At 35.3% G+C, this 18,032-nt stretch overlaps 1 protein-coding gene across 2 annotated transcripts in view; it reads left to right on the top strand.

The window, feature by feature from the left end:
* Positions 1-18,032, top strand: part of GYS2 (glycogen synthase 2) — a 42,783-nt gene continuing 24,751 nt past the window's right edge. The window contains exons 1-4 of one of the 2 annotated variants that reach the window (XM_006912674.2): positions 1-357; positions 9,157-9,338; positions 11,228-11,419; positions 13,057-13,239. In XM_006912674.2, the coding sequence (XP_006912736.1) occupies positions 237-357; positions 9,157-9,338; positions 11,228-11,419; positions 13,057-13,239 (678 nt within the window). In that variant the 5' untranslated portion in view covers positions 1-236. The remainder of the gene's footprint in view (positions 358-9,156; positions 9,339-11,227; positions 11,420-13,056; positions 13,240-18,032) is intronic. The other variant, XM_015589989.2, reaches the window with a different exon arrangement.

Here is an 18,032-nt window from a genome sequence, read left to right as displayed (position 1 = left end):
ATATTGTTCTCAGTGGACCTGCCCAGAAAGGCTGGTAAAGAGGAGTTGAGAATTCCTCCTTCAACCAGGAACTCTCCAGAAGCCCATGACATTCCATTTTGCTGGTTTAGTCTTATGAGAAGCTACTGAAGCCTGAGATCTTCCAGATTTGAACCTTCGCACCCCTAAAGCACACCGCTCCTGGGATTAGTTAACTGAAAGAAGAGTTCAGAAAATTTCAGGGGACTGGAAGAAGAATGCTCCGAGGCCGATCTCTATCTGTGGCATCCCTCAGTGGGCTTCCTCAGTGGGAAGTTGAAGAACTTCCAGTGGAGGATTTACTGCTCTTTGAAGTCGCTTGGGAAGTGACCAATAAAGGTTTGTACTTGGGCCTGAAGATGGCTATTTGCTAGATTGCTGAAGATGTAGATTAGGAGGATGAATTAGAATGAATTGCCAGTGAGTAAGAAAAGTATTCAAACTAAATATAAATTCAGGATACATTTAACCTGGTATATTTCAACAGGCAGAGAAAGTTGAAAATAATAGTCTTTGCCAGGGAATGTACATTTAAATTAAAATTTGAAATGTCATGACAAAAGAGAAACACAAAGTTAATATTTATTTTTTTGGTTTTATGATTTTTTCCAGCAAACAGTACAATTTTGTTCTTTATTTTTGGAAGAACTATACCTGATCAAGACCAATTAGAAATTTTAACTCCATTTACTGTTAGCAATTATATAGAATAATTAATGATGTTTCTAATAATTAAATATTAGCTTGGAAATAAAGCTTTAACTTAGAAGCAGCTCAGGAATGCATAATATTGAGCTCTTATTAAGAAGAATAAAAGTAAATTTCCCTTCAGTAATATATATGTATAGTAATTACGAAATAAGAAAGGAAATCAAATTAACAAAATTAAAATTATTTTCTAATAAGGTAAAATCTCATTTGTGCTGGATGGCGAAGGCAAAGTGGAATACTGCAACCTAAATAACTTTAGTAATAAAGGTAGCTGTAAAACTATAAAAAATTCCTTATGGATCTATATTCTCTAGTTTAAAAGTATCAAGACAATTGAAGGAATATTAGTATGAAAAAGTAAGTTTTGAAGGTTGAATTCTTCAGGGTCATGAAGGACCAGGCCAAGTGATTGATAGGTAAAAGGCAATGGTAGCTTGTAGAATTTACAGGCTCTGAAATAATAACATGAATATGATACATTACTTCTTCCTTTTGGCTTATCAGAACTCACATGACTTCAAAAGTAATTATATTTGGTATTTGTTTATATTTTCACCTATACTAAATGTTCAAAGTTCTCATGTGTATGCATTCCTAAAATTCATAAAATCATAATATAAAAATTAAAAATCAATTCTGCCTGTACAGAAATGCAGAGAACAAATGTAAGAGAACAAAGCAGTCTTTTTCTTTGCAATTTAGTGAGGAGAAAGCAAAGGACAAAAAACTTATTATAGAGAAATGAGTATTTCACAAATAGCTATTCTAATGTTCTTTTTCCAATCTGAAAGTTTTTAAATATGCCCAAAGTTCCTGGCAACAGAGCCATCTCTATTACGCATAAACCCCAGACTACGCCTTGAAATAAAGATTTTCTCTACAGAGCAGGGAGGAACTCAAGGATATATAGTTTATTGGTGGAAAAAATTTAGAGAACTCTAGCACCAGGAAACAGTTCAGATGGCATATGTGTGAGTTCCAGCACCTGAGCAGAGCCCCTTCTTCCTTCTTTTCTCTTCATTTAACAAACATTAAGGGGGCACTGTCTCCTGGTGCTGGGCACACACTGATGAAAATTTATCCATGGATTTTATATCCTGATGACCTGTGTGCTGATGTCAAGGCTTAGAATGGTAACTGGCAGAAAATGTTCAAAGAAGTTTTTTCTTTTGAATGAAGGAAGGAAAAAATTTACTTTCGACCTCTGTGCTGTCTTTGATACTTATTTTCTTTCATTTCCCATGCAAGAGGAAAGGGCTTTTCTTGTCAGAAGGGGACCCACAGTATGATTTACCCAAATTGATAGCATCTCCAATATATATTTATTTTAATATTTATTGCAGTCTGATTTTTTTTGTATTTTTTAATTAGTTTTGGGTATACAATACATTGGTTAGACATTTATATGGTTAATGAAACGATCCCCCTGATTACTCTATCTTTCCTCTAGCTCTACACGTAGTCATTACATTACTGCTGTCTGCATTCCCTATGCCATACTTCCCATCCCTGTGACCCTCTATCAACTACTAATTTGTACTTCTTTAATTCTTTACTGCTTTCTCCCAGCCCCCTCCCCGCCTCCCCACTGGCCATCATCCATTTGTTCTCTGTGTGTGGGTCTGTTTTCAATTATTAGTTTGTTCTTTTTATTCCTTAGATTCAGTATATAAGTGAAATCGTATGGTATTTATCTTTCTCCGTCTGACTTATTTCACTCAGCATAATAACCTCTAGGTCCATCCATGTTGTTGCAAATGATAGGATTTCATTTTTTATGGCTGAATAATATTCCATTGTATATATGAACCTTAACTTCTTTATCCAGTTGTCTATTGATGGGCATTTAAGTTGCTTCCATATCTTGGCTATTGTGAATAGTGCTGCCATGAACACAGGAGTTCAGAGAACTTTATGAATTATTGTTTTGGTTTTCTTTGGATAAATATCTGGAAGGCAATTTCAAAAGGTAGACTCATTTTTAATTTTTTGAGGAACTTCCAGGTTGTTCTCTATAGTGCCTGTACCAATTTGCAATCCCCCCAACAGTGTATGAGGGTTCTCTTTTCTCCACATCTTCACCAGCACCTGTTGTTCTTTGATTTCTTGATGATAGCCATTCTGACAGGTGTGAGGTAATATCTCCTTGTGGTTTTAATTTGAAATATCTATTCAGGTCTTCTGCCCATTTTTTTTAATTGGATTGTTTGTATTTTTGTTGTTGAGTTGTATGAGTTCTTTATATATTTTGGATATTAACCTCTCATCCAATGTATCATAAGCGAACATCTTCTCCCATTCAGTAGGTTGTCTTTTTGTTTTATTGATGGTTTCCTTTGCTGTGCAAAACCTTTTTAGTTTGATGTAGTCCCATTTGTTTATTTTTTCCTTTTGTTTCTCTTGCCCAAGGAGATATATCTGAAATGAAATTACTGTTAACAGTACCAGAGAGTGTACTCTCTGTGTTTTCTGCTAAAACTTTTATGGTTTCAGGTTTTACAGTTAAGTCTTTAATCCATTTTGAGTCTATTCTGGTATACAATGTAATCTGATTTTTTAGAGATATTTATATAAATGGACAATTATATTTATCCTTGACAATACATTGACACCATAGTTTCTTTTGACTTTGAACTTTTTACTTTCCTGCAGTTCATAGCATTGATATGAGGCATCTTAGAGATCGTGAATCCAGCTCCTCCATTTCATAGATGCAATGGTGCCTACATACATTAAATGATCAAGTAAATGGCAGAATTGGGATTAGCACTTAGGTCTCCTTTGAGTCCATTTATCTTTTTTATTACCATACAAAAATAAAAATTAAAACAACTATGCCTAAGAAAATGGCCTATGGAGAAAAGAACACGAGACTTGCAATCAAAGATCATAGATTTCTGAGACTTTGTAAAAACATCTCAAATTATCTGAATATCAATTTCTTCGAGAATGAAATGAATGCAATATCCTTCGACCATCTTACAGTGGTGTGACAAACAAGAAATGTATTTATATCCAAGAAAACGAAAGATTTCTTAGAGAGGACAAAACTCCCTCACTTCCAGAATTTTGCCAACGAAATTGTGTTAAATATAACAAATAAGAGTCAGAGTTAAATTATTGGATGCGAATTCTCAGACCTTAAAATAATCTTCTCTACTTGTTCATATTACACTTGAAATTTATTGCTTTCATTCTTTTATTATTATTATCTACTTATTATTCAATAAAAATGTATCAAGTGTCTGTTAGGTGGTAGGCACTGGGAGACAAGGAACATAGAGTTTAACAATGCAGAATTGATTCCAAATCATCCAACACTTACAGAGTTACAGGAAGATAGATATTGAACATGCAATTATAGTCAAATGTGATGAGTGAGAATAAGAGAACAAGATACTCTAAGACTATACATAGCGTGTGCGTGTGGGTGGTGCAGGGGTCCATCTAGTTTGGGGTTTGGGAAAAAATTCTTCCTACAATCATTGCTTCTGCACAGACTTGCCCAAATTATCATAGACTTTGGACCAATTATCATGTTGAGGATATTTAGGATCATTAAAAAGAGCTTAATGAATACTGTCACAAATCATGAATGCTAATTTAATACATGTGAACACTTCTGAAATTTAGTCACTAAATAAACACTTCTCTTTTAAAATCAACTAAAAACAATTTGTTTTAGCCTTAAGCCAGATTTCCAAAGGCCTCAATGATTAAAATGAGAACCGCTGCTCTAAAGTTCTCTAAACCCCTGGGTTCCTTTTTGTTAACCTAGAAGTGCTTAGAACCAAAATTAAAAAGTTATCTCCTTTAAGTATTGTTTTCCAAATGGCTTTTCTCTGGAGCAGAATAGAAATAATTCATTCCATCCTCCTCATGACCTAAAGAAGTTTATCTTTTTTACTGATGAAGTTTATATTGCTCATTTTCTCCCCCCATCCTTCCCAACACCACTTTTAAGGATCCATTGATGTGTTGTTTATACAGTTACTTACAGTCTACTGTCTAAACCCTGTGGGCTCTGGAGTCAAACTGCCTGGACTGGAGTCTCAACTCCATCATTACCTGTGTGATGTGGGATCCATCTCATAGCCTCTTTGCACTTCAGTTTGCCCATCTAAAAATAAAGATAATAATAGCATCTACCTGTAATGGTGTTGTAAAAACCAAAAGAAACACCAATTGCAGGTAACTTATAACAGTGCCTAGCATTTAATAAAATTGTAGGTGTTTTATTATTATTATTATACTTTCATAAAATTTATTTATAAAATGAGGAAGTTGGATCATCCATGATCATCCTGGCTTTGACTTTGAGTGATTCCACGAGTCGGTTTTAAAAATAAAAGCAGAAAATGGAAAAAAAGTTACGGAACGGGTTTACTGCAATCATGGGTGACACGATAATTAGGGGTTGAGATTTCTTTTCCTGGTGTAGATATGCAGTGGCAGCATCAACAGCATCCCGAGCAACACCACACAAAACACACAATCTATGGAAAAACCATGCTTGGTACATGCATAGCTTCAAGAGGAGCGCTATTCTCCACTTCCTTTTTATCCCGATTACCATGTCTGAGCCCCTCCTGTGTTATACAGGAGGCTGCCGCTGTGCTGTAATCAGGGTGAGGTGTGCAAGTGGTTTTGCTCTAAGTGTCTCGCCTCCTGCTACTTGACACCATGGCTGCTTTCATTTGAACCACAAATTTAGCAAAGCACCAGGCACACAAACTCGTTGACCATGGCCACCAGTAGCATTTACACATTGTCCTACCCTGAGCCCCTCCTGTGTTATACAGGAGGCTGCCGCTGTGCTGTAATCAGGGTGAGGTGTGCAAGTGGTTTTGCTCTAAGTGTCTCGCCTCCTGCTACTTGACACCATGGCTGCTTTGATTTGAACCACAAATTTAGCAAAGCACCAGGCACACAAACTCCTTGACCATGGCCACCAGTAGCATTTACACACTGTCCTACCAGCCCTGCTGTCTCAGTTAGAATGATGTTCTAACTGAGACATCATTAGAATGATGTTCTAATCGTATAATGAGTACCTTTGCTTCTGCAACCGTGCCTTGAGACAGGAGGGTCAGATTATTCACTATGCATACTAAAATCATATAACCTCCAAATTCTGTAACTTTTAAACATTTAAAAAATAAAGAAGAGACTTCCAATTTATATGTATTTATAAAATGCTTTATTTTGGCTGTTGCCCACATTCCATGCTGCTTTGGAATCTTGGTTTTTAACAATATCAGCAGTCTTTCTAGAGGAAAACTTGGAGTTATAGCTACTTCAGGGACATATATGCCATGGAAGCTGGTCTTCTTTTTCTTATGAAAGGTCTGATACTTTGCCCTCACACTAAAGATAGCTCCCATGTTGTTTCAGAAAAAAATAAAGATCAATAAAATACAAAGTACATGTTTGAAAATGAAGGGTAAGTCCAAATTCAGCGACCTACACTGGTAAAAGAATAATAACAAAATTTAAAATGTGTTGGTGACTCTCTGATTTATACTTCAAATTTGAAAATAGAAATGACCTTATGTCTATGCCATCACATTTACCTATAATTAGCATGTCAGCAGAGGAGTTTGTGGTAAAAAGAGTAAAAATCGAGGGAAATTAGTTGGCATATAAATACGAGAAGGACAGAGGAAGGCTAAAATGGAGCTTGAGCATATGAAATGCAGTAAGAGAACCTCCTCACAGAAAGACTATACAGGGAGAAGTCTGGGGGAAAGATTTATTTGCAATCAAGCCTGAAACAATATGAGATGGACTTTTATTTTTAAATTTTACATTTTTATTCCTGATAGACTGAAAGAACATAGTCATATTATTTATGAACACTCTAGGGCTATTTGGGGACTATCTATATTAAGATTGAAGGCCTGAAATGGGAGAAAGAAGTAGCAAATTAATTAACCATGTTTATCTTTACATTTCAATTTCCATCTCTAACCATTTTTTTCAAATGAGAAATTTTTCTTCTCCCTTATGTTCTTTAGCAAATGAAAATGTGTTTGCATTTACCCAAGTGTATTTTAATTTGAAATGCATAATCTAATAAACTCGGATATTCTAAGATCTCTGGACAAGATATAGTTGCAAATAAAAGAGTTTTCAAGAATAGAAATGTGTGCCATCAGAAGGATAATATATTCCCCCTGATAAGATGAAAATGAAGGAAATAAGTCTACAGAAGAGGAGAAATTATTTGAAGATTTTGTATTTTTATGGGTAATGGTTTTGAATGAAGCTTACATATATGTAGCTAAAATATGACTCTCATACTTTAAAGTTCTTTTTAGTTGTTTGCAAACTATTTCTCTAAGTTTGTTTTTCATTAATAAATAGTTTCAATGGTCCATAAATTTTCTGGAATTTGGGAAAAATATTTATGTGTATTGGATGTTGGCATCAATTTATGTAGACTTGGATTCATTGTTGAATGGTTAAGTGAATCAGTCTGGAAGCCTCCGCTTGCAGGATTTGTAGATCCTATCCATGTGTTCCATGCTATCCTCATCACCATCTGAGCTGTGATAATGTCTTTATTATCAGACTCTGCTCAAGTGACAGTTTAAATTTCTCTCAGGTACAGTCAAGAAGCCTTTTCTCAATAATGAAGTTCTTAAGGACAATACGTTTATGTAGGCTCTTATGAAATTGCTTGAACCTGATATTTATATTTTAAGAGTTACATTAGCTCTTCTCTTTGATAGATTAATGAATACTGTTAGTATCATATAGTAGCATCAACATTTGCCATTTGTGTCTTATCCCTCAAAAAGCAATTTACCAAAAAGTATATTTTGAGTGGCTCAAGCTTAAAGAAAAATTTGCAGAGGACAATTCTACCTTTTGGACACAGATTGTGACTATCAATCAGATTTATTATTTAAGAGATGCGTAGCTATTAAACCCAATATCCTGATTAATTTGAATACCTTATGAAAAACTATAGTGAAAAATACAAAGCTTTCTTCTCAATATGCAAGTAATAAAATTGCTCTTGAAAATGGAGTTGAAGATTGGTGCCAGGATCTCTATTAGCTTTGGGATTTCACACAGAATTTCTTGAATCTCCCCTCGTTTATAGATCATGGACAAAATATTGCTCAAGAAATTGATTCAGACTCTTTTTATATTCTTGTATGAGATGATTGTTTAGAGCCGGCACAAAGAAATAGCTCGCCTAAATTTCCTTCTTCCCCTCAGTCCTCTCTATTCTTCCTACCTGGTTGTTGCACCCAAACCTTTCCTTATGAATGCCTATTACTCTCCATTTGCACACTATGTTCCCAACTTAGGGCCTTGGTTCTAATCCTTCCCTTTGCCTGAAAAATTCTTCCCCATGATATCCATCCTCCTTATTTCTTCATCTTTTTAAGTACTTAAATACCACATTCTCAGTGAGGCTTCATCGTTAGTACTGCTACTATGATTTGCCATTTCCCCCAAGCTAAGTACTAATTTACTCCCATTGAACAGATAAGCTAATTGAGCCTTAACCTAAAATCTTAGGTTAAGTGAGTTAACTAGTTTAATTTAAGTTGGTTCTAATTTTTCAACAATATAATGATTCATAGCTAGCTATCATCTATCTATCTATCTATCTATCTATCTATCTATCTATCTATCTATCTATCTATCATCTATCATCTTTTGACACTTTTTTTGTTTCCCTCTGGGACAATTTTTTTTATGTAGACACGCTGAATCCAAAGTTATACATATTCTCTGAGAGTATACATATTTTCTGAGAGTATACATATTTCTTGGCTTTGTGTTTTAATAGTGGTGTCAGTGATGTTAGAGGGAGAAAATGAAATACCGTTTGGAAATTTGTACTTGTGTCATTGGGTTAGACATGAGGATTGAACCAAGCATTCCCCCTCAAAATCTATCGGCTATTTCTTCTTGTCAAAAGCTATCTTGCTTGGTACCTAGGAAGGGAAGTGGCTCTTTATCTTGGCACACTTGTTCATAATTTCAGCACTGGCTGTAACTTGGATATAACTTAGCCCCTTCTTGGACCACTTTAAGAGAAGGGGTGAAAGGTGACTGCTGCTACTGAAGACAATGGCTCTTTGTCCCAACTTTGATACTTCAATGTGGATAGAGCTTTAAGCCAAGTACTGCTTCATTCCAATTGTTTGTCTCTTCAGATTTTAGGCTGTTGTCAACCTGCTGCTCTCTGACATGTACCCAGAGGGGCTTTAAAATACGCATAACTTGAACTAATAGTGATTATTTGTTAGTGTCCTTTGAAAACTTTCTTTTAGCTAGTTAAATAAACCCTTGTGCTTGATGGATCCTAAGTACTTATTTAAAAATGAGAACTGACTTCCATGCCTTTATCTTTTAAAATGAATTACCAACCTGAATGATAATGGAACTTTTTCTTTTTCACAGTTGGTGGCATCTACACTGTGATTCAGACAAAGGCCAGAACAACAGCAGATGAATGGGGAGACAATTATTTTCTGATTGGTCCGTATTTTGAGCATAATATGAAGACTCAGGTAGAACAGTGTGAACCTTTAAATGATGCTGTTAGAAAAGCAGTGGATGCAATGAATAAACATGGCTGCCAGGTAAAGGCTAATGACTGACATTTCACTTGACAAGTCTTAGTACACTGTTATGGGAAAACAGAACACAATGTACATGAGCTCATGAGAGAAGACCATCATCTAATTAGGGAAAAGAAAAAAGCAGGTTTGTGAGAAAGATGACGAACTTGATTTTAAATAGGCACATTTTTGCGACACATTGTGAAACCATAGGAAAATATCTTAGTAGTATAATAGGTTTGGAGCTCAGAAGACGGTATAGGATAGATATGTTTCTGGAGAAGTTCTCTTCTAGAGAATCCAGATGAAACGCAACTCTTCCAACATATTAATTTTAATCCATAAAACCCATCTCAGACTACTGACCCCCAACCTGTAAGATAATTAATTTGTATTGTTCTAAGTCACTAGGAAATAGTGAGGTCAAGTTGAGGGAAAAGAGAATTTCATGTATGAAGAAGGGATTATGTCAACAAAAGATTGAACCAGGGTCAACAAGTTTAGCAATATTAAGATCATTCAAGGTAACCTTGTTAAATATAGCCTCAAAGGAGAAGAGGAAGTTAAATAAGATTTCAGTGGGTTGAGCAGTGAATGAGTGGTGAGAAAAAAGTGTAGAAGTTGTGGCTATGAGATTTTCCTATGAAGAAGAAAGATAAATTAAGTAGTTTCAGGGTGACATAGTTTTAAGAATTAATGTTTTATTAAATATGAATGAAACCTGAGCATATTTATATGCCAAAAAGAAATATCTAGCATATAGGGAGAAGTTGAAAGTTCAGAAAAAATGGATGATTGAAGAGAGTGAGGTCACTGAGAATGGGAGAGGGAACAAGATCCAAAGTACTATTGAAACAGTCATTCTTCTCCCCTTTCACTTAAACAGGAAATAAAGGATGAGTGCAAGCAGAGATAAGTTGACGAAAACATTCAGTATGGTCTCACTCAGTGTTTTTGATGATCTTACTGAAGGAGAGGTTAAATGTCATCTTAGGAGAGTTAGGAGGCAAGTGTTAAGAGAATTTGAAGGAAGAAGTTCTTCAAAAGTATTCAAGGACTATGTAAAAGAACTTCTGGATATCTTTGATGTGTAGTTAGGACTTTTTAAGAGCACAAATATACACAATTGTGATTTCCTCTAACAGCAATCAGCAGCCTGAGTGAAAGCTTAGGAAGCTGAATAGATGGAGATTCAGTGCTGTTTAATTTCAGCATTTGTGCAATAAGGCAAATTGGCACAAGTCTTGGAGGTAATTGTGTGACTGAATCAGTAGCTGAATTGATGGACAGTCAGTTTAAAGAATGCAATCAGTTTAGACTCTGAGTTGCTAGATTAAAATGATAAAGTATCTTGGGCAGTACATTTAATTAAGGTCTCTGGCAGCAACCGTATTGGGAAATATTTCAAGTTACATTTTTTTTTTTTGATAGGAGAAGTAAGAAAAATACACATTTATCTACAGAAACATTTTTTTTCCTAGCAGGAAATATCATAAGTCTTGATGCATAAGGAAAAATAAGTTACATAGTAGAAATTACATCCAACTATAAGTTGATAAAGATACAGAGCAATTCATCTTATGACTTTATCATAAAAACATAAGCTATAATATTAAATCCTAAAACCATGAGCTCATGATCACAGGACAGAGTACATTGTCTAATACTTTGTTTTCAAATGACCAAATTTAATGAAAAGTAAAAAGTTGGAGATTCTAGATGAATGAATGCAAGCCCATTACATCTTCAGGCTCGAAATCAGATGCTTTGTCTTGTCACTATGATTTCCTATATAGTTTGCATAATCTGCAATTAAGTTCTAAATAAAGCTCTATCTTCTAAGCACAAATATATTTTCCTCCTTTGCATTATCTAACATTATTGTATGGCTCTGTGTTCTTTATATGCAGGTACATTTTGGAAGATGGCTGATAGAAGGGAGTCCTTACGTGGTGCTCTTTGACATAGGTTATTCGGCTTGGAATCTGGACAGGTGGAAGGGTGACCTCTGGGAAGCATGCCATGTCGGCATCCCTTATCACGACCGAGAAGCCAATGATATGTTGATTTTTGGATCTTTAACTGCCTGGTTCTTAAAAGAGGTACAGTTTACTGTATAGTTATAAAACAGAGGAGCAGCACAATTGTATCTGTGCCCAGCATTACCCAGCAATGACTCCATTATCTTTAGATTAAGTGAATTTTAAGTTAATGCCATTATGGATTATCCTAGTACATTTGAAGGAATCCGAGTATTCAGCGTTTTTAAAACCAAACACCAGCCTTTGAAACAGGGTAATAATAATGCTTATTAATATTTACCTCATGTCAGATTTAAACAGAATATGTATATAAAACATCCAATATTATTGCCTGCTACATAGATAATACTCAGTATATATGCAAAAAAAAATAAAATAGTATACACCATGCACTATATACATGAATTCTAGAATTGAGGGAGTGAAAAATAGCTTGAAATATTTGGTTTTGTTTATGCATGAGCACTTATGCAGCTGCAGTGACTTTTAGAAATTTCCAATATTTGCTAAGGGCTGAAGTGATCCCAACAGTTGCTAAGGAGTTCATAGAACTGAAATACTCCATAGGTGAAAATAAATGAGAGCGTTAGAAACTAGTCCTTGTTAAATGAGCCAAGCCTGCACTCTCTTAAGTCCTCAAAGCCTAGCAGTAAGATCCTCCACATTTATAGTACCTCAAGATGGTGATACCTAACCTAAAAATCAGAGCACTTCTAGCAAAGCGGGGGTGTGGTCTAAGGAAAGATTACAGACTATATGTTGGGAGTGTTCTCCCCTTGGTCAGTCTTTCTTACTGATAAAGTCATATTACAATAGCCATTCAAAGGGTTGCTTTGAAGTGAAGGATAAGGTGAAGGGGCAGTCCTGTTGCTTTGTGTTGGTGACAGAATAGAAGAAAGGTTAGATGCTGGCAGATCTTGTCTAATGACCAATATACACTCTTGTTTTAGCATCTTTTGGTGGAACCAACTCTTCCTCTGAGAACTGCCTCCCTGAGCCACTGCCCCCAAGGCTGAGTCCAGCCTCCAAGCTGTGTGTGTGTGTGTGTGTGTGTGGTGTGTGTGTCTGCCATCATTCTTACTGTTAAAGGGAATAGAGAGAAAAGAAACAAGAAAGCAAGAAACCAACTTTTTCTAAAATAAAGCAGTTCAAGAAACAGATAGGCATTGATACAAAGCGTAAATAAAAACTGAAAAAGGTTCAAGGCCTCTGGGCAAGCCTTTTTTCTGCTGTCGCCTCTTTGCTGCTGTCGATCTGTATAACAGTTCATAGCTGTGAGGAACTTCTTGAAGAGCAGATACTTAAAGTACAAAAGTTTTGGCCAAAGTCAGTGCTTCTCAAAAAGTATTTCCATGGACCACCCTTAGCAGTATCACCTGCAACCTTGAGAGAAATGCAAATTCTTGCCCCTAGCCTGGAACTATTAAATTAGATTACCTGAGACGGGGACCTGGATGTAAGTGCTTTACTAGCTTTCCAAGTGATCTGATATATGCTAAGTGTGAGAACCACTGGGCTTTATGCACATGCCACCAAATCCTATAAAACATTTATATTTGCTAAATCCGCATGTTCCATATTTAGATCCCTTTAAACCATGCTGAAATTTATAGGCACGATAACTTTCGTTGTGCTGTAGGCTACGATCAGATCAAGCTTCACGAACAAATTTTCTAAATGCTTCTCTTCTGATGTAGGTGACAGACCATGCAGAAGGTAAACATGTTATTGCCCAATTCCACGAATGGCAGGCCGGAACAGGACTGGTCCTTTCTCGGGCCCGGAAACTTCCAATCGCTACAATATTTACTACTCACGCCACACTGCTTGGGAGGTATCTCTGTGCAGCAAACATTGATTTCTACAACCATCTTGATAAGGTAAATAGTCCTACTTTCTTCCCCCTCATCACCTTTTTTTCCGATCCTTAAAGCTGAAGGATCAGAAGTATCGATCTTTACATTTCATCTGCCAGCCAGATGGCAGAAATGCCCTTTTAACTAATCAATATGCATGACAAAGCCTCTCCTGGGTGACAGAGAGCTCATATAGTTTAACCTTATTCAGAGTGTAGAGTGTAGCAGTGCGAGACGATGTCTGTCTACTTTGGAGCAATAGATCCAAGGTCCAAAGGGGCATGATAGGAGTAAGACCCTGGGGACATAAAGTTAGGCTCCTTTCTACTCTGCAGCTTAGGAAATGCTGAGAAGACCTTGGATCCACACACAGCTCTGAGGGGCAGATAGAGAAGTGGGATGTGAGGCATACAGCTTGCACTACAAGCCTTACTTCCTCTATCCTCCAAGTGAACAAATGGCCAAATTTCTCCTATAACTTTGCAATGTATAGTTGAATTTTTGGTAGGGGTCAGACAAGGCAGAAGTTATTAAAAACCGGGATGTGGGTCCTTGATGACCAAACAGTTATGTCTACTCATTTTAGAAGACTGCTCGATTCTATAACCCAAAGTCATTCTTTCTTGTATTTCCTATCAGTTAAATCAGATTACAGTGTATCTTTTTTTTATCATGATGTTAGTAATAGCAAAAAATTATTTGCATACCATAGAGTCAGGAGTTTTGCAAATTTAGTAACTATGTTGCAATCAAATCAATTTAGCGTTTTAGGGTTTTTTCTGTTTCACTTTAAGGAAAATTAGGAACTTGGAAAATTGATTTTTAAAGACTTCTCCAGTTTAAAAAAAATGTTAAGAATCTATGAAACAGAGAGAGAGAGAGAGAGAGAGAGAGAGAGAGAGAGGGTGTGTGTGTGTGTGTGTGTGTGTGTGAGATACATAAATAATATTTAGATAATGGTAGTGGAGAGTTATACAATTATCTTAAAGACACGTTGACACTTTGAAAGCAAGAAACTTTTTTTCTGACAAACTTTAACATTTGCAAATCAATGAATGGCCCTAATGAGAGTTTTCCTATAAAAAGGTCAGCCTGACCTAAAGGTCAAATTGTAAACATAAATTGTACATTTAAAATAATGTCACCGAGGAACTAAGAAAGTCAGAAGATTGGAGAAATTCTCTGTTAGTGTATTATAATAGTAGTCTAAAAAGGGCAAACCAGTGATCTGTGATAAGCTCCACAACCCTGTTTCCTGGAGAAGAGCAGACTTTGATTTTTGTGAAAGAGAAATTAAAGAGGTGTATCAAATATTTCACATTAGAATACTTAAGAACATTATGTTATTAATAAAAACAACTAATATATATCAGATATTATTTATTTTTTTAGAAACAAATGCACTTTGGTATATAGTTACATATTACAACTTTATCTTTTTGATAAAAGGTCAGTGTTTATATCATACTGTCTTCAAAGAAGATTATATATCCATCTCCCCAGCTCAAAACTCCTCACTGGTTGACGTAGGTAAGCTTAGTCAAACCCTGACCCATTGTCCTAGTAAAATGTCCTGCTCAGCAGAGTGACTAGTAAATAACAAGTACTCAAGAACTAGATTTTGAGTTAGACTCATAATCATTTCTCACAGAAAGAGCCCCTATAATCATTTTCCATGGCAGACCCTCACCTCATGCCCATACTTGGTTTAGAATTTGGGTGGTACATAAAAATACCAAATTATATACATGAAAATGTTTAAAATGTTTTTTAAAGTTTGACATAAGAAATGACTCATAATTTAGTTTTTGATGCAAGACCTAAGATTTGTTTCAGTAAGTTCTGACTCAGACAAATGAACATGAGGTGTGGGAGGAATGAAAATAAAAATGAAAGTATTCAACTTTTATAAAAGCAGAAAGGTTGCAACTATTTTACTCAAAAATATTTGCTAACTGAAAATAATTTTTGTTATTAGCCAATTCACAAAGACCTTGAAGTTGGTCAACATTTTTAGTTAAATTTATTAGCTAAAATTTCAACCATTTTTACCCAGCATATAAATTTTCTGAGACTCTCCAAGAAGGTGTTTCCAAATTTATTCTTATTAGCCCAGTAATTGGTCAATTTTCCTCTCCACTACAACCACTAGATAGATAGTGCTTTTTTTTTTTTGAAGTTTTCGCCTCTCTTTTCTAGACAGCAACAGAATTTCCTTGATGGAAATGTGAGGACAGTGCTGTTTGAGATTTGAAAATGCTGAAGGAAGCCACAGACAATTGTTTGATGGATTTTAACTCTTTCCTCTGACCAAGTTTTGAGTTAGTCAACTTTAATTCTAAGGTTACCCTCCTCTGTCACTGGACTGGTTTTTTATTGGTTAATATACACTTTACCTCATTCTTTGTTCTTTTATACATATTCTCCAGAATTCAACAAAAAGTTATGAGATACATGAAAACACAGGGAAGTTCCATTGTCAAAAGAACCAAGTCCAGATATGTTCTAAGTGTTGGTATTATCAGACAGAGGTTTTAACATTCTATTATGAATATGGGGGAAAGTGGACAACGTGCGTAAACAGATAAGGTTGCTGTAAAGCCCAGGTGTGGCCATGTCACAGGCCTAAAAGATAAAGGACCCCCATGGGACCAGGAAAAAGCAGAAGCATGCACTGTGCCTGTCTTCATGAAGACCTGTATCTTTTCGTACTAGGTTTGCTCACTTAGAAAACCTATCTTCCCACGTCTACATGTCTAAATGTTAAATGCTATCCCACATATGAAATCTTATTATGCTCAACAACAATAAATAACAATAGCTAAAGTTATTGAACACTTTCCATGTACCAGCCACTTTTGTAAACATTTGACATGCTATCTCATCTACTCTTCACAAAAGCTCAAAGAGATAGGAAACATTTCAAACTTCTTTTCAGAGTTATTTTTCATAAACATAGGCCATGTCTTTATCATACCTCTAAATGAGCCACTGTAGTGCTTTCCACTGTATACAAGACAAAAGTAAATTCCTAGCCTTGTCTTCAGAGAATCCTGTGATCTGGCCTTATTATAGCCTACCAAGACGTTACCCTTTTATGTCTCCTACATTCTATTCCCAATGCCAAAGTCATATCAGACATCTTGCTATTTTCTGCACATACCATATGACTTTATATACTTTTTCTTTAGGGCATCTAATTTTTCAGCCTAAAATAACCTTTCCCCAAATGAAACTTTTATGTCCTAGTCAAATACCATTTTATTCTCTAATTAACTTAGAGTTATAAAGATGAATAACCGATGGTTTCTTGCCCTTCAAAATCTTACAGTCTGGAGGTGATTCCGACAATATGAACACTTATATACTATGAGATACTTTTCCCTCAGCTAGAGTGAATCAGTCCTGCTCTGATCCTATACCTTACTCAGCACTTACACTTTTCTGCCTGATTTTTACCCATTTCCTCACTAATTTATAAGCTCTTTGAAGGTACAGAAACAATTGTTAGCTAATGAGAGGTTTGGCTGAATAAATGAGACCAGTCATACAGAGCTTTTTAAAAAACTTCTGCTGATCCAAGGATGCATATAGAGCCCTGATTCAAACACTGAATTTCAGAGAGATGCTTGCAAATATTACAGTAAAAAAAAATATGCTAAGAATTTTCTTGTTCTAATCTTTAGAATCATCTAATAAGTCTTTTTTTTAGTGTTTTCCTCGATATGATGCAATAATTATTGGGACTGACTTGTTGATTGAGTTAGATTCTAAAAGATATAAAAGCAGATGAGAGCACAAGCTGTGAGTCAGACTGATTTGGGATCAATTTAGGGCTCTGCTAAGATGGTTAATAAGGATGTGACCTCGGACAAGTTCCTTAACCTCTAAAAGTTTCAATTCCCCCCGTAAAATGAAGACAAAATATGTGTCTCAGTCATTTATGAAGATTAAATATGATTTAGAAGAGTGCCTGATGCATAATGTTGAATAGCTTCTGATGAATCTTTATTATGAAAAGCACGCTGCTGATACAATGCCAGAAACTAGCTTTTTCTCTCGACACTGCTACTTTCATACGCAGCTATATTAGACATAACATTCAATAACTAAGCAAAATGGTGAAAGCCCACAACTGTTGCCAACTATTTAAGTAATTATTTGGGGTTTGGCTTATTGTGTTTTCTTTGAAGTTAAGATATACAGAATAATGGATGATTGCACAATCTAAAAACACTATCTAATTAAAGTAAGTATATACTCCTGAAATTAAATATAGAGGTAGGACTTTTATAATTATGGAAAAACATTTGTCTTTTCTCTTTGTCAGGTTCCCTGTCAGTGAATTAATGATGATAATAATTATATTTATTTTCGGTATCTAGTTTAATGTCGGCTTTGTTTCATTGTTTATGGGGAAAACATGATAAGAAACTTGGGGAAAGAAATTAGCTCAATATTTATAAAATGTGGGAAAAGTAATAGTATAATTAAAATACCAAATAATTCTATGTGATTATATCAAAGTAGAAATAACTTTTACTTAGGGGATTAAATAGCAGTTTAGAAGCAGAAAATAAAGTACACAAAACCTTTTTAAGCACAAATAGCTATGCATTTAGTAATGGGTTTAATAAAAATTATCATTACTTTTTTGTGGTCAGAAAATTTTATACAGCCTTGAGGGAAAACAATATAGGACATACGTGATTTTGTTTTGCTTGTATAGAAGGATCAGTGTAAGAAATGTATATGTACTTGTTTTATTGTGTGTGTGTTTTTTTTTTTTTTTTTTAAAAGTTTTAAATTGAACAAAG

Source organism: Pteropus alecto, unplaced genomic scaffold (genome assembly GCF_000325575.1).
Source record: "Pteropus alecto unplaced genomic scaffold, ASM32557v1 scaffold103, whole genome shotgun sequence".
NCBI classification, from domain to species: domain Eukaryota; kingdom Metazoa; phylum Chordata; class Mammalia; order Chiroptera; family Pteropodidae; genus Pteropus; species Pteropus alecto.
The sequence above is the reverse complement of the archived record's forward strand: the minus strand, read 5'-3'. Positions and strand labels throughout refer to the sequence as shown.